Source organism: Myotis yumanensis, unplaced genomic scaffold (assembly GCF_028538775.1).
Source record: "Myotis yumanensis isolate MYYU_CA2020_CCGP unplaced genomic scaffold, mMyoYum1.0.hap1 SCAF_6, whole genome shotgun sequence".
NCBI lineage: Eukaryota > Metazoa > Chordata > Mammalia > Chiroptera > Vespertilionidae > Myotis > Myotis yumanensis.
Window position 1 is genome coordinate 94,197,410 of NW_027223757.1, and position 22,646 is coordinate 94,220,055.

General features: G+C 54.7%; 2 protein-coding genes across 2 annotated transcripts; both read left to right on the top strand.

Annotated features, from left to right (window-relative positions):
- Window positions 1-521: 521 nt before the first annotated feature.
- PSMB8 (proteasome 20S subunit beta 8) lies at window positions 522-3,584 on the top strand. The gene is made up of 6 exons (XM_070418803.1): window positions 522-803; window positions 1,527-1,674; window positions 1,830-1,941; window positions 2,322-2,451; window positions 2,826-3,030; window positions 3,275-3,584. Exons 1-6 carry the CDS (start codon window positions 573-575, stop codon window positions 3,361-3,363), a joined length of 915 nt encoding a protein of 304 aa, XP_070274904.1. The 5' UTR covers window positions 522-572; the 3' UTR covers window positions 3,364-3,584.
- Window positions 3,585-4,979: 1,395 nt separating this feature from the next.
- Window positions 4,980-14,491, top strand: TAP2 (transporter 2, ATP binding cassette subfamily B member). Its single transcript, XM_070418804.1, has 12 exons — window positions 4,980-5,070; window positions 5,380-5,879; window positions 5,961-6,075; window positions 8,098-8,228; window positions 8,521-8,726; window positions 10,687-10,884; window positions 11,076-11,204; window positions 12,281-12,469; window positions 12,634-12,807; window positions 12,928-13,087; window positions 13,356-13,492; window positions 13,770-14,491. Exons 2-12 carry the CDS (start codon window positions 5,387-5,389, stop codon window positions 13,980-13,982), a joined length of 2,145 nt encoding a protein of 714 aa, XP_070274905.1. The 5' UTR covers window positions 4,980-5,070; window positions 5,380-5,386; the 3' UTR covers window positions 13,983-14,491.
- The last annotated feature ends 8,155 nt before the right edge of the window (window positions 14,492-22,646 follow it).

A 22,646-nucleotide genomic window follows, 5' to 3' on the forward strand; every position in this document is an offset into this window, starting at 1 on the left:
TGCCCCGTCAAGCAGCAATCACGCGAGGAGGTGCGGGCTGAAGGGCAGCGCTGTGGGTGCCTGCAGGCTGGGGGACCGTTGAACCGGGAGAGGCCCCAAGAAGGACCACGTGGGCAGGTTCAGAGGCTGCGCCCTCTCCTGGGTGCCCCTCCCCCACGCGCTGCGAGTATATTCTATTGCCCCCAGACCCGTCCTCAAGACTCAGAGCCCCCCGCTCCTCCTGTACCTCCCCACTTTTATAAAACGATGCGCATGTGAACATCCCTCCCCGCCGACGTGACCCCGCTCCGGCCTCTTGCGGACTCCGGGTTTCTCCTGGAGGCTGCGCCTTACAGGAGGCGACTCCCACCCGCTCCGGAAATGTCCCGGGAGGGTGCCCGCGCCCGCGGTGTCTCCCCCTCGTCCCATCGCCAAGGGGCTTTTGAAGTCGCTCCATCTCGTCCTTCCTTTCTTCCGGCCGCCTACCCCCCTGCTCCCACCGTCCCTGCAGGGGAGCGGAGGAGCCTGGCCCCCCCGCACACACCTGGCCCCCGCACCCTCCTTCGCGGAAAGGGCAGGGGGATGTGGAAGACATGCTGGTTCCCTCCCCTTCGGGCTGCGGGCTTTCGCTTTCACTTCCTCGTGCGCGAGCGGCAGATCTCCGGGTGCTGGCCGTCATGGCGCTGCTGGAGGTGTGCGGAGCCCCCCGAGCGCGGCCCGACGACTGGGCTTTCCCCCTCTCCGGAGGCCGGTCCGGGTCGGACCCGGGACACTACAGTTTCTCCACGCGATCGCCGGAGCTCGCCCTCCCGCGGGGAATGCAGGTTCGGGCAGGGGGAGAGCCGGGAGGCGGAGCGGGGCTCGGAGGAAGCGGGGGTCCTTCCGGAGCCGGCGCAAGGCTGGGAAACGCGGGGGCGGGGGGCCACCCTGGAGCCGCGGGGAGCCGGGTTTGGCCTGAGGCAGGGGAGAGGCCACGTGGCACCGCGGCGACGGCCTGAGGGTTAGGAGCGCGGATGGGAGGGGGAGCTGGAGGTGGGGAGGGGCCCCTCGGAAGGCCGGGGCGTGCTCCTGCCGGCTCCCATCACACAGCGCACGAAGCCTGTCTCACGCCGCCCGACGGCACCGGCCCTGCGGGGGTCTCTGCGCACCGGGCAGTTAGCCGCCCACTGGGTGTGTCTTGGACCAAAGTCACGTAGACTAGATTTGGGGCCTCCCTGTCAAATGGGACACCAGCAATAAACGTGTTTTGTGAGGGTTAAGTGACCCAATAATGAAAAATCATTAAGGTCATAAGAGCTTTAGCTGTGGCCACGTTTATTTTCTTGCTTTTCTGTTGTGCAGAAAGATGGAAAAGGCTGGTGCGGGCGCCTCCTCCCCCCCTTCCCCCGCCATTTCCTTGTAGAGACGGCTGTTGGCTGTTGACGATTCAGTTTACTGTGGTTGGGGAATCTCTTTAGCTCCTCGCTAGGATGCCCTCCAGCCCTCCCCGGAGGGAGCCTCCTGCAGGAGTTTTCACTGCCCCTTTCCTGCCCTTTCTCCATGGCCAGCCCACCGAGTTCCTCCAGGCCCTGCGCGGGGACGGAGAGAGCAGCGTTCAGATCGAGATGGCCCACGGCACCACCACCCTGGCCTTCAAGTTCCAGCACGGAGTGATCGTGGCCGTGGATTCTCGGGCCTCGGCTGGGAGTTACATCGGTGAGTGGCCCGTCCCGGAGGCCAGCTCCCGGGCCCTGCGCCCTCTTCCCAGCAGGGCCCAGCCTCTGCACCCAGTGGAGGCTGGTATTGACTTAGGACACACAGGGAGAGCTGTGGGGTCATCCCTCTTCTCTCAAACCCCCGTCTTCTTCCAGCCACCTTAAGGGTGAACAAGGTGATTGAGATCAACCCGTACCTGCTTGGCACTATGTCCGGCTGTGCGGCGGACTGTCAGTACTGGGAGCGGCTGCTGGCCAAGGAGTGCAGGTAGGCGGCCTCTCCTCGGCCTCCATTCTGGACCCTGGGCCTGCAGATCACTGCTCCTCACCCTTCCCCCTGCTGGCATGACATCCTAGTGCCGATGCATTTCACAAATCTCACTTTGTGTTCCTGTCAATCACCCAGATAATTTGTCAATTTTTTTAGCACTGACACCATCAATCCTGGTGGGATAGTATCATCACTAATATTTGTAAAATGTGGCTTAGATACTTTAAATTTCACATCTCTCCCTGATCCGTAGGTCCCACAAAACCTTTCCCTTCAAATGCGTACCTCTTCAATCACTGCCTGCCCAGCAGGTGGGCTGCTGGAGAGCTGGCCTCCTGCCCTCTAAGCTCTCTCCCCCTACGCCCTGTCCTCACCAGACTGTACTACCTGCGGAATGGGGAGCGCATCTCAGTGTCAGCAGCCTCCAAACTGCTCTCCAACATGATGTGCCAGTACCGGGGCATGGGCCTCTCCATGGGCAGCATGATCTGCGGCTGGGACAAGAAGGTGGGTGCGCTCATCTTCCCTGTGCCCCCACTGGTGACGAGAGATCGGTCCTCCGTTGTACCTCTCACTGCCTCCCCTACAAGATACGTGGCACCTAGAGTCCTTGGTTACAGGCCTGTCGCTGCGTATCCATGACCATCTCTGGGTCCAGGTGGGACCATTGTTTCATAAGCTTTTTGATAGAAGAGCTGATGTCAAGTTTGTCCCGCCCCCCCCCAAAGTTCTATGATTGTTACTTAAATATTGTCCTGGCTCAAACACACCTGTGGTAAATTCTTATTCTTTTGTTCACTTTTTATGGGTCACATTTGAAACTTCGTGTGACCAACAACTCCCTCTCCGTTTCCAACCCGGACGTTTCTCGCATCCATTAGGGTCCTGGGCTCTACTATGTGGATGAGAATGGGACTCGGCTCTCAGGAAGCATGTTCTCCACTGGCAGTGGGAACTCCTATGCCTACGGGGTCATGGACAGTGGCTACCGGCCTGATCTCAGCCTGGAAGAGGCCTATGACCTGGGCCGCAGGGCTATTGTTCACGCCACCCACCGAGACAGCTATTCTGGAGGCGTTGTCAACAGTAAGCGACCAGTGCTCCCAGCCCTGGGCCGGGAAGGGGGATGGACATTGGGTGAGGGGTGAGGGAGAGGCGGATTTCAGAGCCAGGGCACTGAACCAGGGGTTTTCAGAAGAGGGGCACTGGAGTCCAGTGGCAAGGGCGGTGGCGTGTGCTGTTGTCACGGCCTTCAACATAACAACATAACATCCTTAACGGGACTTGCCGGAGCGGAGGGGGGTCCATGTTCTTTCTCGTTCGCCCACAGTGTACCACATGAAGGAGGACGGCTGGGTGAAAGTGGAAAGTACAGACGTCAGCGACCTGATGCACCAGTACAGGGAGGCCAAGCAGTGACCGAGGCGGCTGGCAGGCCTCCTCTGGGAAAGCCTGGGGCCTGAGGCAGCTTACCCTCCAGGAGAAGGAGGGCCTAACCCGAGCCCAGGGAGGGGGAGCCGGCGGCGGGGTGGGGCAGACTGTCCTTTGTGTGTTCTCTGTTTCAAGGACCAACCCCCCCTCTCCCCCCCCAGCCATCTGGGTGCCTCACTAAGTACAATAAAGGAAACGGTTGTAACGCCTCTGTGTTGTGGCTGAGTGCGCTTGGGGCCGTGAGGGTGGGGGCGAGGACAGGAGAGAAAGAAAAGCTTTTCCTTAGAAGACAGACTCAAACCCCCACTAAGGAAATGGGGCCTCACCAAATATTTGCCCTGGGTTTGCTGCCACATGCACCCCTCCAGGACCCAGGACCTGATCATCGTTATCTGTGGACACGCATTTGCAGTTTAATTCAGGGTAGGGCGCTAGAACAACCGTTTCTGAACTGACAGCGTTGGATGACAAAGCTCCCACCTTGAAGGTGTGTGGTGATTGGGAACGCGGCACCACCGACCCGAAGCAGCACTTGGGAGATGTTGGGCTTGACTGTAGAGATGGAGGTTAGGGGCTCAGTGTCATGACGTGTCACGCTCCATCGCAGGATGACAGGACCAGGATTGAAGGGGAGGAGATAAGGACGACGCCCTCAAGTGGGGGCTATGAGGAAAAGTCAGGAGGTTAGACAAACGAGACAGACATACTGCCATTTCCAGGGTCACGCTGGAGCCGCAGGGAGGAACGCGGCCGGCCACCTCCCAAAGGAGAGTTGTAAAAGGAACAGCTTGAAAGTAGGGCGAAGTTGAGCACGAAGCTTTTTCATTAGGGAAAGATCCTTAAAATCCCGAGTGGATAGGGTGGGGAAATTGTAGCAACCCCCCACTTTACGTTTCTCCCCTCCCCCAGTGTTTCCAACTTGAAGTGACTCACTGGTAGCCAGACCAACAAGGTTTCAAAAGGGTCATTAGGAGTCCCAGCCGTCACCTCTAGGACAGCTTGTGTTTGGGAGGTAGTTTCCACCCGAGGAGTCATTTCTGGAATCAGCCGATGCCCATGCCCCATACATAGGCTCTGAGTCAGGCGGGACCTGCAGGGCCCCCGCCACTGGGTTCTCAGTGCCAAACGAAACCAAGAAACCAAGTCCATCCCTCATGTGCAGGAGCTGAGTGGCTGCTGCCTTCTGTTTGGGAGCCCCTGGGCTTGGCTGTTTTTACCCCAAGACCCTAAAACTGGAGCTTGGGTGAGGGAAGTGGGCACTTCTCAAAACCGGTTCAGAGCTTGAGGTAGCAAGACCCGGAGGCAAGACAATCCGGTGGTTCTCCAAGTACAAAACATCCCAGCCCTTGAAACAGTTTTTTTGTTTTTACTTAGTGACAATTTTTTTAAAATTGCAACGGTTTTCTGTTAGAGTAACAGTCATTAAGGGCGAGAGACTCCCGGGCCAGCAGGTGCGGCCAGGAGGGGGCCCTGGCGCGACGTCTGCGGTGTCGAGCGCCCCCCGGTGGCCGCGCGGCGCAGGGTCAGGGCCGGGCCAGGAAGCGAAAGCGAAAGCGGCGGCGGGGACATCCTGGGGGCTGGGGCTGGGGCTGGGGCTGGGGAGGGCGGACCGAAGGGAAGCCAGGCAGAGGTGCGGAGCGGGTTTCCAGCTCAGCCTTCAGCATCTCACCGGGAGACCTCCGGAGCTGCAGGCCGGTGAGTCCGTGCGGGGGGCACCCGAAGCGCTACCAGGGACGCCGCCCAGCCTGCCGGCCCCCTGCGCCCCTGCTTCCTGCCCGCCTGGACCCGAGGGTGCGGGGGGCAGGGCAGGGGTCGCGGGACTTTTAAGGATGAAGGCCGCGGCCAGACTCCCAGCGCCCTGGCAGGCTGCTGCCTTCTGTCGGGGGAGGGATGCCCCGACACGGGCGCGCGCACCCAGGAGCTTTTGGGGTCGGTCGGCGGGGTGGGGAGGGGAGGGACAGGGTGGGGACTCCAGCTCCCTAATTCTCGCCCTCCCTCGCGCAGGCACACCATGGGGCTCCCCGACCTGAGGCCCTGGGCCTCCCTGCTGCTGGCGGACTGGGCTCTGCTCCGGCTGCTCCAGGGCACCCTGGACGCTCTGCTCCCCGGGGGGCTTCTGGGCCTGTGGCTGGAGGGGACCCTGCGGCTTGGAGGGCTGTGGTGTCTGCTGAAGCTGGGGGGGCTGCTGGCACGGGCGGGGACACTGCTGCCCGCGCTCTGCCTGGCGCCCCCTCTGTTCCTCTCCCTGAGGGCGCTGAGCCCAGGAGCCTTGAGCGCGCCCCCAGCCAGCGTGGCTGCAGCCCCGTGGAGCTGGCTGCTGGCGGGGTACGGGGCTGCGGCGCTCAGCTGGGCGGTGTGGGCCGTGCTCAGCCCCCCCGGAGCCCCCGAGAAGGAGCAGGGCCAGGGGAAGAGCCAAGCCCTGATGTGGCGGCTGCTGAAGCTCTCCAGGCCGGACCTGCCCTTCCTCGCCGCTGCCTTCTTCTTCCTCGTGGTGGCTGTGCTGGGTGAGTCAGGCAGGCTCTGGGGGTTGGCGGTGGGAAAGGCCTGGCCCCTGCGCCGTCCTGACTCACCCTGCCTGGTTCCAGGGGAGATGTTAATCCCGTATTACTCTGGCCGTGTGATCGACATCCTGGGAGGCGATTTTGACCCCGAAGCCTTCGCCAGCGCCATCTTTTTCATGTGTCTTTTCTCCTTTGGGAGGTAGGTGATGGCCGACGGTCCATGTGCTAGGCCCCAACAGGGCCCCTCGCAGTCCTAACTGGCACTTACTCAAACTGAAGCATGCGTTCTACTTCATGCGTCCGTTCATTCCTGCATCCCGCCATTCTTACACCATCTTCAAAGTTTATATTACATTATCACAGCATAAAGACAGCGCATGTGGTACACAATGCAGTGTCTCAGTGGCCCCTCAACACTTTCATCTCATTAAATTCTTCTTCTCCTTTGTCTTCTCCCTCCCACCTCAAGTTTGTTTCCCAAGTTACCCCTTGTCAGGGCGGGCGTTTCTCCCTGACCCTTCCCCACTCGCCTCTGAAGATCTTACCCTGCCCCTTGTCACTCTTCTTTCTGTTTCCCACTTCATTGCTTTCCCCTCTCTTGTTAGACATACCCAGGAGTCTGCTGTCAGCCACCTACCTACCTACCTACCTACCTACCTAGGGCGGGGCTAGGATGGGTAGGATGAGGTGGGTGAGGCACCGAGGGCACACAAGTGAAGGAGTTGCTCACTCTCCTCACCCTCGTACCTGGTAGCCCAGAAACCACTTCTTCATATGTCTTCACTCCATTCTTGCTTCTTTTTGCTGAAACCGATTTCTTAAAAGTGGTGTTTTTTTTTTTTTTAAATCAAACTTAAAAAAAATCGGTTATCAATTCTCTTTGCTTCTGTAGCACTTGGCATTAGCAATCTCTCATTACTGATCTCTTTCTCGAGTTAGCTTTTATGAACTCTCTTTCCCCTTCCAGACCACTCTGGAGACGTCCCTCCTCTGGACCCTTAAGTATGAACTTTCCTCCTCACTCAGGCCTTTGATCTTTAAGAACATTTTCCCCACTGAGCTGACTCAGTTCATCTCTGTAGGTGTCCCCAAGATCCGTGTTTCCGTGTCCAGTTCCAGCCGTGTAATCCAGTTGCCCCCTCGACCTTTGGCGTAGATAGCCCACTCTCATCTCACACTCCACATACCCGGGACTCCAGATACCTCACCCTCCCTCTGGGTCTTGTTCCCCTTCCTGAAAGCATCAGTCCCCTGGGCTCCAGCATCAGCGTCAGGGATGCCTTCCTTGTGTTCAGAACTAGCCATGTCGTTTTCTGCTTTCACAGTGTTTCTCCTGTGGCTCTTTTCTCTCTGTTCTCACTGCGATCATAGTCCAAACCCTCATCATTTTGTGATTGACAGCCTCCCAAACCTGGTACTAGATTTGTATGAGAAACCCATATTTTGCAAAATACCTGCTTCCATGCTTTCACATTTCCCCTTCACATTTTATTGTAAACTAGAGGCCTGGTGCACAAAATTCATGCACGGTAGGGTCCCTAGGCCTGGCTGGTGATCAGTGCTGATCAGAGCCTTCTGGATGCTGGCCAGGGCCTGCCTTCATTCTGTGCTGCCCCCTGGTGGTCAGCGCACGTCATAGTGAGCAGTCGAACTCCTGGTGGGTGGAACTCCTGAGGGGACAATTTGCATATTAGCCTTTTATCATATAGGATATATGGTTGGTCTAAGAGGAGTTGTCCAACTCCAGGGCCCCTAGAGTGGGGAACAACAAGATAGGGCTCAGGGACGAGAGGGCGGTTCCCACCGAGAAGTACCCGGGGCGAGGAGGAAGGACTCTGGGGTGGGGAGAAAGGAGACTGAGACAGGGGGGAAGCCTGGAGGGATAGCTGGGGGAGGCCAGGCAGCCACAGCCCATCTCTATTTACAACATCTTCTCACTTCTATTGTATTCTTCCCTTGCGTCTGGCATAAATACTGGTGAATTTGTACGAGTTAGGATTTTGTTCTCGAGTATTGCTCACCATGCCTTTTTTTCCCCTTGTCTTTTGCTTATTTCTGCCCCCCTTGCCACTGTCCTTGTCTGGTTCATTTCTCTCCTGCCTGTCCTGGTATACTTCCCCCAACTTTGCATTTCTTTTCATTCTGTGCTTTCTCCTTTGTTTCCCTCACTCATTCCCTCCCTTCTTCTCGGTCTCCTCCCTCCTCCCTCTCCACCCCGCAGCTCGCTGTCCGCAGGCTGCCGAGGAGGCTGCTTCCTCTTCACCATGTCCAGGATCAACTTGCGGATCCGGGAGCAGCTCTTCTCCTCCCTTCTGCACCAGGACCTGAGTTTCTTCCAGGAGACTAAGACAGGTGGGGCCTGGAGTCCAGGAGACTAAGACAGGTGGGGCCTGGAGTTCAGGAGACTAAGACAGGTGAGGGCTGGAGTCCAGGAGACTAAGACAGGTGGGGCCTGGAGTTCAGGAGACTAAGACAGGTGGGGCTTGGAGTCCAGGTGTGGGCTTCCCCTCCACCGCACACAGTCTATCCCCTGGCCTGCATGTGGAGGAGGTGCTCAGGGGAGCGGCTGTGTCAGCGGGGAGGGTCAGGGGCAGTTGCTGGGTCTACATTGTGCAGGGCTTCCTCACCTGCTCTGTCCTCCCAGGGGAGCTGAACTCGCGGCTGAACTCGGACACCAAACTAATGAGTTCCTGGCTTCCTCTTAATGCCAACGTGCTCCTGCGGAGCCTGGTGAAAGTGGTGGGACTGTACAGCTTCATGCTCAACCTGTCGCCTCGACTCACCCTCCTGTCTCTGTTCGAGGTGCCTCTCACCATAGCTGCTGAAAAGGTGTACAATGGCCGCCATCAGGTATGCGTGGTGGTTAGGGAAGAACCAGTCCTAGGGGTCTCTTCTCAGCCCTCAGGGCAGCAGTTCTGGCAGCTCCATAAGTTCCATGACCCCTGGGACTGTATGCGTGTGCGGGGAGGGGTGCGGGGGCCGGGGGCCGGGGGAGGTGGAGGAGAGAGAGAAGGATGGAGGGAAGGCACATTTTTCTGAGGAGAGGGTAATTTTCATCAGAGTCTTAGAGGAGTGTGCACATACCTTCCCCACAAAAGATTAAAACTGCCACCTGAGAGGGTTTAGGCAGCGCTTCCCCCTTATAATCAGCAGGAGTGTAGAGCAGGTAGGATGTGCAGTCATGTTAGCCCCATCTCCTCTCTTTTACAAAAATTGTGGTAAATATGCATAACATAAAAATTACCATTTTACACTATTTTAAATGCCATTTCAGTGGCATTAAGCACATTCACACTGTTGTACCACCGTTTCCAGAAAGGGAACCTGGCCCCAAGCGGGTCTGCCTACGACTGGCCAGCAGTGTGTGGGTTCTTGACTTTGTGCAGGAAAATTTTACAACATGAGTCCAGGTGACTATGAGGGAATGTTTATTATAGCTGTGGGCGTAAAACAAGGAAGGGCCTAGAAGCTACACGAGAGCCCAGGCTGGGCTGCCCTAGCTCTCTGGGGAGTCAGAGAAAAGGGGCCTTGGGGGCAGGTTCAGGGAATTAGCCTGGGATGAGCTGCACTGCCCATTGCTCCCCTGGTTGCAAGCCTTGTGGGGTTCTTTAGGGTTCAGGAGGTGCACGCTGTGGGGGGAAGAAGAGGGGAAAGGGTATGGTGGGGCTGCTCCCAGAGGGAGAGCCCACGCTGGGTCCTTTGTCTTGAGGATTTATCTTCTCACAGGCAGGAATCTTAGGGGAGGTCTTGGGGTTTGGGGGGGGGCGGTTCAGTTTTCTAGGTGGGCTCCTTCAGGGCCATGGTCTCCACCGATGGGTCAGTGTCAGGGCAGGGGGCCATCAGTCATCACAGCTGGTCCTGGCTTTGCCCACCTGGCTTTGCTGCCTTTGTGAGCCTGGAGCTGAAATACAGCTGAGGTCTAGATGCTATCTCTAGGGAGGGGACCTTCTGCATCTGCTGTAAATTGCTCTGCAGCGTGTCCAGCTCCCTGCCTCAGTTTCCCCATTCCATTGACCTGGCCCATGGCCTGTCTCACAACCATCAGCACTGCACTCTGCAGAGCTCTTTTCAAATGGGAACTCCAGCCCATTAAACAATAAATCCCATCCCTCCCTCCCCCTGGCCCCTTCAACCACCATTGTACTTCCTGTCTACGGATTTGATTACTTAGGTATCCTATAAATGGGTTCATACAGTGTTTGTCTTTCCGTGACTGGCTTACTCAATGTAGCATAACGTCCTCAGGGTTCATCCATGTGGTAGCATGTGTCAGAATTTTTCTCCTTAAAAAACAAACAAACATTTTTATTGATTCCAGAAAGGAAGGAAGAGGGAGAGAGAGAGAGAGAAACATCGATGTGAGAGATTCATGGATCGGCTTGCCTGCTGCACACCCCACACTGGGGATTGAGCATGCAACCTGGGCATGTGCCCTGACCAGGAATCGAACAGTGACCTCCTGGTTCATAGGTTGATGCTCAACCACTGAGCCACACCCCCGGTCGGCCTCTGGTCCATGTTAAGTTACATCTCCACCTTCTGTTAAGTAGCTGTGGCTCCTTGGGAAACGACCCCTACTCTCTTGTTTAGACACAGGGGGTGCGAATGAGCTCAAATGAAGGGAAAAATAGTATGTGTCCCCCTCACTCACCAGCAGGACAGTGCCTGCTCCCTTGTTCCCTCCCTCCTCGTGCGTTTCCTCCGGGAAATGTAGGGAGAGGGAAAGAAGTCAGCTTGTGTTCCTGGCAGCCTCGGGGCCTGGGATGCTGCCACTGCGCGCGAACCCCCGCATCTCCTCCCGCGTTTCCAGGCGGTGCTTCTGGAGATCCAGGACGCGGTGGCGCAGGCCGGGCAGGTGGTGCGGGAGGCAGTTGGAGGGCTGAAGACCGTGCGCAGTTTTGGGGCCGAGGAGCACGAGGCCTGTCGCTACGAGGAGGCCCTGGAACGGTGCCGGAAGCTGTGGTGGCAACGAGACCTGGAAAGGGCCCTCTATCTGCTCTTCCGGAGGGTGAGCCGGGGGCGTGGCCTGGGGGCGTGGCCTGGGGGCGTGGCTGGAAACCGCCAGGGGTCCCTGCAGCTCCATGGGGTAGGGGCAGGGTCGGGGACACGGGCGGGGACAGGGACGGGGCAGGGGCTGGGGTTGGGACCGGAGGGAACGGGAGGAGTCTGTCTCAGCCCCGCCTTCCTTCTCCCTCCCAGGTGCTGCACTTGGCGATGCAGGTGCTGATGCTGAGATGCGGGCTGAGGCAGATCCTGGCCGGGGATCTCACGCGGGGCGGGCTGCTCTCCTTTCTGCTCTTCCAGGAGGACTTGGGCCACCACGTGCAGGTGCGTCAGCAGCCGCGCATGCTCTCTCCGTCCCCCTGTTTTTCTCTCTGGCCTCTGGGCCTTGGGATTTATTGGTTCTCCTTAAAAACACAGGACAAAACTAAATCCCAGCTCATTGCGTTATGAGGAATTTAAAACATACCCCCCGCCTCCCCCAGGACACACTATAATGAACCACATGTACCCATGACCCGCTTTAACAAGGATCAGGTCATGCCCACCCTGTTTCACTTGCACTCTCCCCTCCTCCCCACCCATAGTATTTTGAAGACAATCCCAGATATAATTTCATATGTAAATATTTCAGTTGTATTTCTAAAATATAAACATTAAAAATATAGCCCGACTGACATAGCTTGGTTATATATATAACCACAAAGCCATTATCACACCTGAAAAATTAACGATGATTCCTAAAATTCACCAAATGCAGTCAGTGCTGCCTGGGCTTGCCTCATACATGTAATGTGTGCATGCATTGCATTCCCGCTCTCGGATGGAGCTGCGGTGGCATCAGCCACGGGCTCTGACTGCCATCCCGTCCCGTGCCCGCTGGAGGACTCCCCTCCACTGCTTGGTGCCCAGCCGTGCACTTCGACTAGAAAAGGCAGACGGAGCATTTAGCTCTTTCCCTGGATTTACCAGGTTTCAAAAATAGTTCGTCACTTCATCTTGGGCTTTATTTTGTAAATTCCCTAGACATTTGTTGAACATTTTGTGTGTGGAGAACTGTGGGAGGCGCCCGGTGGGCACAGTGCCCCCTAAGGACGTCCCTGTCTCCTGGGCAGGTCCCTGTGCACCAGCACAGCCCGCAGCGGGACTAGGAGCGGCGGGAGGAGTCGGGGAGGGGAGGGCGGGGGGGGGGGGGGGGATGCGGCCCGCGGTGCAGAGCAGCTAGAACAAGGGGCAGTGGTGCTGCTTATAGACCAGCCGGAGGGCACCTTTAAAGGCGGACGCTTTTCTGGACCAGGGGAGTGTGTGTGGGGGAGGGGTGGGGGGCGGGGTGGACATGGCAGAGCGGCGTGCGCAGCCCGAGGCCAGTTTCTGGGGGGCTGACCCTCCCTCCTGTCTCCCAGACCCTGGTGTACATGTGCGGGGATATGCTGAGCAACGTGGGCGCCGCCGAGAAGGTTTTCCGCTACCTGGACCGACGGCCGAACCTGCCTCCGCCGGGGACCCTGGAGCCGCCCACGCTGCGCGGCCTGGTGGAGTTCCGGGACGTCTGCTTCGCGTACCCCCACCGCCCGGACCAGCCGGTGCTCAAGGTGCCCGGGCGGGCGGGTGCGCGGGGGGGACGGCGCCCTGCCGCTGCGGGGTGTGACCGGGCCTCAGAGCTGGATCCGCTGCTGCGGAGGGGCCGGCCTCGCTCTGGGGGAAAGAAGGGCCCGCGGGGAGGGAGGAGAGGCGCCTTAGTCTCCTGCTCTTCCAGGGGCTGACGTTCACGCTGCGCCCGGGCCAGATGACGGCGCTGGTGGGGCCCAACGGCTCTGGGAAGAGCACCGTGGCCGCCCTGCTGCAGAACCTGTACCAGCCCACGGCCGGGACGCTGCTGCTGGACGGGAAGCCCCTCGCCCAGTACGAGCACCGCTACCTGCACCGGCAGGTGTGTGGGAGGAAGGGCAGGAGCCGGAGGGGGGCAGGTGCAGAGGGCACGGGGTCATGGGGGCACTGGGGGGGGGGCGAGGACCCCGGAGGCGCCACCTCCCCCGCTCCCTCCGCGCAGGTGGCTGTGGTGGGGCAGGAGCCGGTGCTGTTCTCGGGCTCCGTGAGGGACAACATCGCGTACGGGCTGCAGCGCTGCAGCGACGAGGAGGTGATGGCGGCTGCCCGGGCGGCCCAGGCGGACGAATTCATAAAGGAAATGGCGCACGGACTACATACAGGTACCTCCGCCCGGACAAACGGGAGCTTACTTTTGGGTGAGGGCGGTGCCCCTGTAACTCCACGGTCTCTGCTCCCTCGCCCTCCCCCGGGCCCCCACTGCCCCTCCCAGCACCAGGCGCTCCAGGGCAGCCCAGCGGGTGCCACCCCACCCCGCCCTTACCCAGGGCTCCTCGCCTGCCAGGGAAACACCAGCTGTGCCCGGTCCCTGCTTGTGGGAGGGGGTCGTGGCCACTTGTAGGTGAAGACGGGTGTTTCGTGGCCTCTCAGACGTAGGGGAGAAGGGGAACCTGCTGGCCGTGGGGCAGAAACAGCGTCTGGCCATTGCCCGGGCCCTCGTGCGGGACCCTCGCGTGCTCATCCTGGACGAGGCCACCAGCGCCCTGGACGTGCAGTGCGAACAGGCGGTGAGTGCGGGGAGGCGGGCCTGGCGGGGCAGGGGCCCCAGTGGACGGAGCACCTGTGTCTTCTTGTGTGTGTGTGTGGGGGGGGGGTGGGGAGGGCAGGAGAGGCTGGAGCATGTGGTGCTGGGGGCAGTCCCGTCCTGCGGCCTGTGGCTGAGAAGGGCAATGCAGACCTTTGTGGGCCCTTTCCTGCTTCCTGGGTTTCTCGCCGTCTGTACCCTAAACCGGAGGGGCGGGCCGGGGGTGTGGCGCCCGTCCTGAGGCTGTGTGACCCCTGCAGCTGCAGGACTGGCGCTGCCGCAGGGACCGCACGGTGCTGGTGATCGCTCACAGGCTGCAGACGGTGCAGCGCGCCGACCAGGTGCTGGTGCTGCGGCAGGGGCAGCTGCTGGAGCGCGAGCAGCTCCGGGCCGGCCAGGACCTCTATTCCCGCCTGGCGCAGCAGCTGGAGGGCTTGGAGGGCTTGGAGGGCTTGGAGGATTTGGAGGACTGAGGCCCGGCACTGGCCCCCCATGGCCGCCTTCGGACGAGCAGCGCGCTCTGAGCCTCCTGGGCTGCGCCTCCCGGCGGCCTCGGTGGCTCCGTGATGCAGGTTTGGACCACGCGTGCCTTTGTTTGCTGAGCGGGCTGCTGTCTGTGCCCAGCGACCTTATTTCCGCGAAGAGCAGCGCAGTGCCTGGTGCTGAGCCGTGTACTGTGCAGAATAAATGTATTTTAAAATACTTTTCTTGTGCTGTAAGCAGCACACACTCACATGGAGAAGTAGGTCTGACCTCTGTTTCCCTTCCCAGAGGTGACCACAGCTACTTTTTTGCCGGCTATCCTGCTGGTCTTTTATCTGCTCTTTGAGAGCTACAGTAGCCAAACGGACATAGATTTTCACGAGGTTGCCCCTCTGTATCCTTCCCCATTCCCACCAGCGTCTGATGTTTTGGGAGCCAGGGTAGGGAGGGGCAGAGCTCAGTTCCATAATTAACAATGTTAATAAAAAATTGATGATAACTGCTGTTTATAGTGTTTAATGTGAATAGGAACTGTGCTAAGTGCTTTTCATGTGTTATCATTTTGAGTCCTTATTCTCAGTCCTATGATGTTGGCTATTATTATCCCCATTTTATGGATGAGGAAACCGAGTCTCAAAGAGATTAAATAACTTCCCGAAGCTTACACAGTGGAGCGGGACTTTGAATCCAGGCCCGACTCTAGAGCCCACACTAGGCCATGTGTCCTAATAAGCTCTTATCTACTACCTGGCACAGGGCTCGAGTCATTGTAGACAAAACTAAATGTCTGTTGGGTAAGTGAACAAATCTGTTCCCACCATCCTCATTCTCGGTCCTCCCTACAGGGACCAACCAATGAAATGCAAAGTTGCACCCATTTCTGGTTACTGGGAGGGGCTACCTGTGAAGGCTCCTATTCTAGGAAGCAGAAGCTTTCACATTCCCAGAAACAGCAGGTACTTTCCAGCGCTGGCGGGGAGCTGGCCAGGCTCCTGCTGGGGATTCTGTTCTGCCTGGAAACTAGGCAGCAGGTGGGAAGAACCCTGGCTGCCTGCCCGCAGCGCCACAGCTCGGGCTCTTGAACGTCGTGAGGGTGAAACATGGCTTTGGAGAGACGCAGCCCAGCCGGATTCCCTGACCCGCCCGCCAAAGGTCCTTCCTGCCTTTATTCAATGGAAATTATAATTCCTGGACCTCCCAACCTGTGGAAACCAGCCCTCATGAAGAAGACGATCTGTTAAAATTCTGTGGTATCCTCAGTACAACTGCACCCACAGACCCATAATACCGTAAACCCAGGAAGGAAAGTGGCCTGACGCCACAGCTCAGCAGCGATAGAGCCGGGAGGCAAAGTCGGGCGCCGATGGCAGTGCAGGAAGCTGCAGTGGACCATAGGGTCTTAAACTGCTCCCAAAATTTATCTCAGGACACACTCCCAGGTACACCTATGTCCGGGACACAGAAGAATGTTCCCTGACAGTCAAGGCAGTCGGTCTTGACAGACAAACCCTGCCGGTGTGGTCTGTTTAGCAACCACAGGGCGTGTTGCTTGCCCCAGAGTTCTAGTTCTCTTCACTCACTCCGCCTGCCCTCAACACCATGTGATTTCCCTTCTTGTCTCTGACCTTCAGTATCTTTCCCACTCAGTCATGTTTCACTCGTTACAAAGGAAGATATGAAAGGAAAGGCGGAACCTTAGGAGCCCAGAACAGCCTCTACCTCCGCCCTGTTCAGCATTGAACTTCAAGTCCCTTGTGCCCCAGCCCAGCCGGGCGGTGAATGCAGAGGAGAAGCGTGGAGTTGTGAGATGTGAGGGAAAGGACTAGGGAATAAGGAAAACAAACATCTCCCCTGTTTTGGGTGTTCAGCAAGTGAAACGAGCACCCCTTTATTTGAGTCTGATGCCATCTAGTGGTTCTAGGAGTTTTCAACAGTTTTATGGACTCATGAATTATAATAATTCAATAACAATAACAATCATTTATCAAGTCCTTCCTGTATGCTACTGCTGTGCTGTGCCTGATATATATTCTTAGTTTATCTTCAAGGTAATTCTAGATGGCAGGTATTGCTACCCCCAAATCCAGGAGACTTAGACACATGTACTGACTTCCCGGGGCCACAGAGCTAGGAAGAGGTGGACTCTGCCAGCTTTACAACAAACTCGACAAGAGCTGTTGCCTATACTTCCTGCATCCACTTACCCTCCCACTATTCTTTCTTTTAAAAGATACAATGTATTTGAATAGGCAATTTGTTGATGCGGTTTAAATTCAAAAGGCACAAAACGGTTCACAGAGGAAAGCCCCACTCCCATTCCTCCCCACGGTTTGCCAATATGCCAGTCGCCATCCCTGCTTGGAGCTCTATGCTTATCCTTACAGAGAAATTTAATGTTCACTTAAGCATATATGTGTCTTGCTCCCTAGTTTTACCAATAACAACTCCCTAAATTCCATGTTCTTTTAAACATTAGAAGCACAAGGTGGGCCAAAAGTAGGTTTACAGTTGTGAGTACACAAAACGCAAAGTATTTTTGTATGATTATTTATTAACTAGAGGCCAGTGCATGGATTTGTGCACTGGTGGGGTCCCTTGGCCTGACCTGTGCCCTCTCACAATCTGGGACCCCTCGGGGCATGTCAGACTGCCGGTTTTGGCCTGATCCCCACAGGCCAGGCTGAGGGACCCCACCAGTGCACAGATTTGTGCACAGGGCCTCTAGTATGCATATAAGATCTTTGGTTAATCTCTTCCCGCCCTCCCTTCTTCCCACTGTCCTCTGAGATTTATCAGTCTGTTCCATGTTTCCATGCCTGTGCACTGAGCATCTGCCCCCCTGGTGGTCAGTGTGCATCATAGCTACCGGTCAAATGGTCACTTAGGCATATATATATGCCTAGAGGCCCGATGCACAAAGTTCATGCAAGAGTAGGCTTTCCTTCCCCAGGCTGCTGACATGGGCTTCCCTCTGGCACCCAGGACCCGGGCTTCCCTTCCTCCAGCCTCCAGCAGGCACCCGGGACCCAGGCTTTTCTCTGGCCACTGGCAGGCACCTGGGACCCAGGCTTCCCTCGCAGCCCTGGCTTCATCCGGAAGGGCGTCTGGTCTAATTATCATATTACGCTTTTATTATTGTAGAATACTAGTGACCTGGTGCATGGATTCGTGCACATTGAAAGGAAATTAGAAGGTGGCTGATGGGGCAGGACTGGGTGAGATGGGCCGGACATGCCCTGAAGCCAACCTCCTGCGGTCCTCCCCGGTGTCTGTGGAGTGAGTGGGATCCCTCTGGCAGGTGAGGTCCCTCAGCCTGGCCTATGGGGATCGGGCTGAAACCAGCTCTCCAACAGCCCCCAAGGGGTCCCAGAATGCTAGAGGGCACTCTACAAAGTTGCTGTTGTACAGGGTGTGGAACGCAAATACAAACGTGCAATAAACCAGATTCGGGGCCTACAGTGTTGCAGCAACAACATAACCCATGGCTGACGGTGGAATCATGTGGCCCCATGAGGAATCGGGCTCCCTCCTCTCTGGTTTTGGGGTGCATCACCCAAGAACCGCTGCTGCCAAGTCACTGCAGCTCAGCAGCTCCTGAGTTGAGCATCTGCCCCCTGGTGGTCAGTGCACTTAGCATATTAGCCTTTTATATATATAACTAGAGGCCCAGTGCACAAAAATTTGTGCACTCGGGGGACGGGGAGAGGGGGGACCCCCAGCCGGCCTGTGCCCTCTCGCAGTCTGGGACCCCTCGGGAGATAACAACCTGCTGGCTTAGGCCTGCTCCCGGGTGGCAGAGGGCAGGCCCAATCCCTAAGTGCAGCCCCTGGTCAGGCTCAGAGCAGGGCCGATTGGGGAGTTGGGGCGCCGCCCCGTCATGCACAGAGCAGGGCAGATCGGGAGGTTGCGATGCCACCCTCAGTCACGCTCAGGGTAGGGCCGATTGGGGGGTTGGGGCACCGCCCCCTGTCACACTCAAGGCAGGGTCAATGGGGAGGTTGCGGCGCCACCCCCTGTCATGCACAGAGCAGGGCCGATCAGGGGGTTGGGGCGCTGCCCCCTGTCACTCACAGAGCAGTGCCCATCAAGGGGGTTGGGGCTCCGTACCCTGTCACACACAGAGCAGGGTCGATCAGGGGGTTGGGGAGCTCCCCCCTGTCACGCACAGAGCAGGGCCCATCATGGGGTTGAGGAGCTCCCCCCTGTCACTCACAGAGTAGGGCCAATAGGGGAGTTGGGGCACCACCCCCTGTCACACACAGAGCAGGGTGGATCAGAGGGTTGGGGGGCTGTACCCTGTCACACTCAGGGCAGGGCCAATGGGGAGGTTATGGCTCTACCCTGTCACACACAGAGCAAGGTCCGTGGAGGGGGGTTGGGGCACCACCCTCTATCACCCACAGAGCGGGGCTGATCAGGGGGTTGGTGTGCTGCACCCTGTCAAGCACAGACCTGCAGGGCAATCAGGTGATTGGGGAGCTCCCCCCTATCAGGCACAGAGCAGGGCCCGTGGGGCGGGGGGGTTGGGGCACCACACCCTGTCACACACAGAGCAGGGCTATCAGGGGATTGGGGAGCTCCCCCCTATCAGGCACAGAACAGGGCTGATCAGGGGGTTGGGGTGCCTTCCCCTGTCATGAACAGGGTGGATAGGGAGGTTGTGGCCCCGCCCCCTGTCACACACAGAGCCACAGGGCGATCAGGGGGTTTGGGCACTGCTCCCTGTCACGCTGATCCCGGTGCCGGGAGCCTTGCTGCTCTGCTGATCCCGGTGCTGGGAGGCATATTACCCTTTTACTATATAGGATATTGGCCTGGTGCATGGGTGGGGGCTGGCTGGTTTGCCCTGAAGGGTGTCCTGGATCAGGGTGGGGGTCCCCACTGGGGTGCCAGGCCAGTCTGGGTGAGGGGCTGAGGGCTGTTTTCCGGGTGGCGAGTGACTGAAGCTTCCAACCCTCCTTGTTTTCTTTCTTTCTTTCTTTTTTTTTTTTTATTCTGGGCCAGCTTTAGCTCTGAGGGCTCGCTGCTGAAAACATCGATACAATGTTTTGGTCCGGCTGGGTTTCAGTCGGGCTGGTTTCTGGGCTTTTGTTTAGCTTCTTATTTGCAACATAGTACATAGTTGCTTAGACTTGCAGCTGAGAGGCCGGCAAGTGAGGTGGGGAACGTTGGAGTCCGCAGCAAGCAAGCCTCATGCTAGCTTCAGTGCCTGGCTGCCGGCCACCATCTTGGCTGACAGTTAATTTGCATATACTCACTGATTAGCCAATGAAAAGGGTAGCGGTCGTACGCTAATTACCATGTTTCTCTTTTATTAGTGTAGATGTTATTTTACATATAAACAACTGTCAACCTACTTTTGCCCCACCATGTATATGGCCTTTTTATAGAAGTACCATGTTTCATTTAGCCTGTCTCTTCCTGTTGATTGGCAGGCTTTCACTACTATAAACAATGTCTTGAATAGATACTGTAATACACATGTGCAAGAATTTCACTAGGCCCTAACCGGTTTGGCTCAGCGGATAGAGCATCGGCCTGCAGACTCAAGGGTCCCAGGTTCGATTCTGGTCAAGGGCATGTACCTTGGTTGTGGGCACATCCCCAGTAGGGGGCATGCAGAGGCAGCTGATCGATGTTTCTCTCTCATCGATGTTTCTAACTCTCTATCCCTCTCCCCTCCTCTCTGTAAAAAATCAATAAAATATATTTTTTAAAAAAAGAATTTCACTAGGATAATCCTGAAGGGGATGGTGCTGAGTCCAAGTGAATTATTAATATTGATAGATGTTGTAAAATTGCCTTCATAAATTGTACTACTGCACAGTTCCCATCAGTTTTTCTGTTTCCCCACATTCTCACCAACATCAAGTTGTTTTAATTGTTTAGATTTTGCCAGTTTTATGGGTAAAAAGTTGCATCATATTGTAGTTGTCATTTGCTTTTCTTTTATTATCCCTTAAGTAAGAACTCAGAAAGAAAAATTGGGATGCAAGCAGCAAAGATGAGAAACACACACATGCGCAGCACACACACACACGCGCACACACACACACACACGCACACCAACAAGTAACAACAACAGCAAACCTGTCTAAAATATCAGTACATTAAAATGAGAAATTAAAAAAATGACTATAACTATAAAAATCACTAGCAATAATGACTATTAAATTTAAGAACAAATGGAAAAATCACAAATACCAGGAGAACGAGGCAGATAAAGTAAAAGCCTTCTCAAGTCTTTGTTTTGTTTGGAAGGTTAGAGATATTGATGAACTTCAATTGTTAGCCAATTACTGTCAAGTTGTCATGTTAAAAATGTAGGGATAACTCTTAACTAATAGAATTTAAAACTCCTAAGCCAGTAGGGAGATATTAGAGAATACTTAAAAATTTTAATTTAATATAAACTTGAAAGGAGACAAAAAGAAGCAAAGAAATAACATGAAATAAAAAGCACAATATATGTTGTGAAAAGAAATTCAGAAAACTTGGTAATCACAATAAATGTAAATAGCATAAATTTAGGAGTTAAAGAAATTATCAGATTGGATTAATATTATCACCAACTCCAGTTCTATGCTCTTCACATGAATCACACAAAAAAAACAACCCTAAAGACATGAAAAGGCTAAAATCAAAACATGCAACATGACATATAAAACTAACAACAGAAGTCAGCTTGTCTGGTTACACTGATATTTAAACATATAGTCTAGCCCTGGCCAGGTGGCTCAGTTGGTTGGAGTGTCATACTGTACATGGGTTTGATTCCTGGTCAGGGCACAAACCTAGGTTGTAGGTTTGATCCTGGTTGGAGCACATATGGTTGACTACCAATCGATGTCTCTCTCTCTCTTTCTCTCTCTTTCTTTCTCTTCCTCCCCCCCCTTCCCTCTCTAAAATCAATGAGCTTATCCTTGGGTAAGGAAATCCTAGCTAATAATAGACAAACATGGTAATTGACCATACCTTCGCTATGCCTCCCATAGGCTAATCAGTGTGATATGCAAATTAACCACCAACAAAGTTGGCAGCTAATTTGCATACTGCAGGCAGATCCCACTGCGCTGCCCTGCCTGGGGCTGGCGGCAGTGCGATCCCCAGCCGCTGGCTGCCCCAGCGCAAGATCCTGGCCTGCCATGTGAGGGGCGGGGTGGGCGGGGCAGGTGGCAGCACCATCTGAGAGGCCGCCCAACCCAGCGCTGGATCCAGGCCTGCCATCTGCGACTGGGGGAGATGGGGCAGACACCGCGGGATCGGGCGTGCCATCTGCCACCAGGGGAGTGAGCCTAAGCCAGCAGGTGGTTATCTCCTGAGGGGTGCCAGACTGTGAGAGGGCACAGGTTGGGCTGAGGCACCCTCCCCCCCCTCCCCCCGCTGCCAGTGCACAAATTTTTGTGCACCTGGCTTCTAGTTTATACATATAATCTAAGACCAAAGGCAATTGTAGAGACAGAAATGATCATTGTATGATGATAAGATGTCATCAGAACATTATATTAAAACAATCAGTCTGCACCTACCAACAAAGTCACAAAATATCTCAGAAAATATAGAAAGAATAACAAAAAGAAATTGACAAATAAAAACACATTTCTCAATAATTATAGATTAACTGGAAATATGAGTAAGCTTGCTGATGGCCTTGTCTGTAATATCTGAGAGTCAAAATCTATTTCTTAAAACTGATTAGTCAAGTAGTTGTGTTAGAACATGTTTAGGAATACAAAAGTAAACAAATAAAATGGAAGAGGAAGGCAGAGTTTATAAATTAATATTATGATGTTCATAGAAAACTAATAAGAAACTCCTCCTCCCAGAAGAAAATAATTCTATTATATAAAAATAAAATTATCAAGATAGTCCCAAAACATACACCTTCTTAAATATCTAAAAAACTTCAGTTTAAAAAAAAACCCAAAAGACACAGTGAAAGGTGTATTTATGTGAAAAGCATATTTAACAGAAAATAACAATCTCTAATTTACACAACCTGTTTGCTATATAATAATTGTAAATTGGCTTAACTCATCTGTAAAATAAAAATATTTTTAGATTAGATCAAAAGAAAAACTGCAGTTTGCAATATACAAAAGACACACCTAAAATAAAAGTGTGTCAGGAAGGTTTGCTCACTCATTGAGTAAACAGAATGATGGGCAAAGTCATCATAAGAGAATGCAAACAAAAAGGAAGCAGAGGTTGCAAAGTTATTAAACAAAGTGAAACTCAACCCCCGCCCCCCCCCCCCCCAAAATTCAGAGAGACAAAGAAGGTACTTTATAATGTAAAATGCAAAATTTATAATGAATAAGAGATGTATAAGTTCTAAATAACACATGAGCAATTCTCATAAAGCAGAAGTGAAGGTAGCTATAGAAAATATTCACAAAGGTGCTAATAGGTGACTTTAATTAACTTTTCTCAGGACCAGACAGAACAAGTAAATACAGAATAAATATGTAGGTAGAAGGTATTACTAACATAATAAAAATTAGATCTGATAAGTATATATTAAAGTTTCTTTATTGAAAATTGCGAATATAACTTTTCAAGTTCCAACAATATATAATAAAAATAGACCATATATTGTAGCACATAAAACCTCAGTAAATTCCCCAAAGTAGGAAAAATATAGGTACTATTCT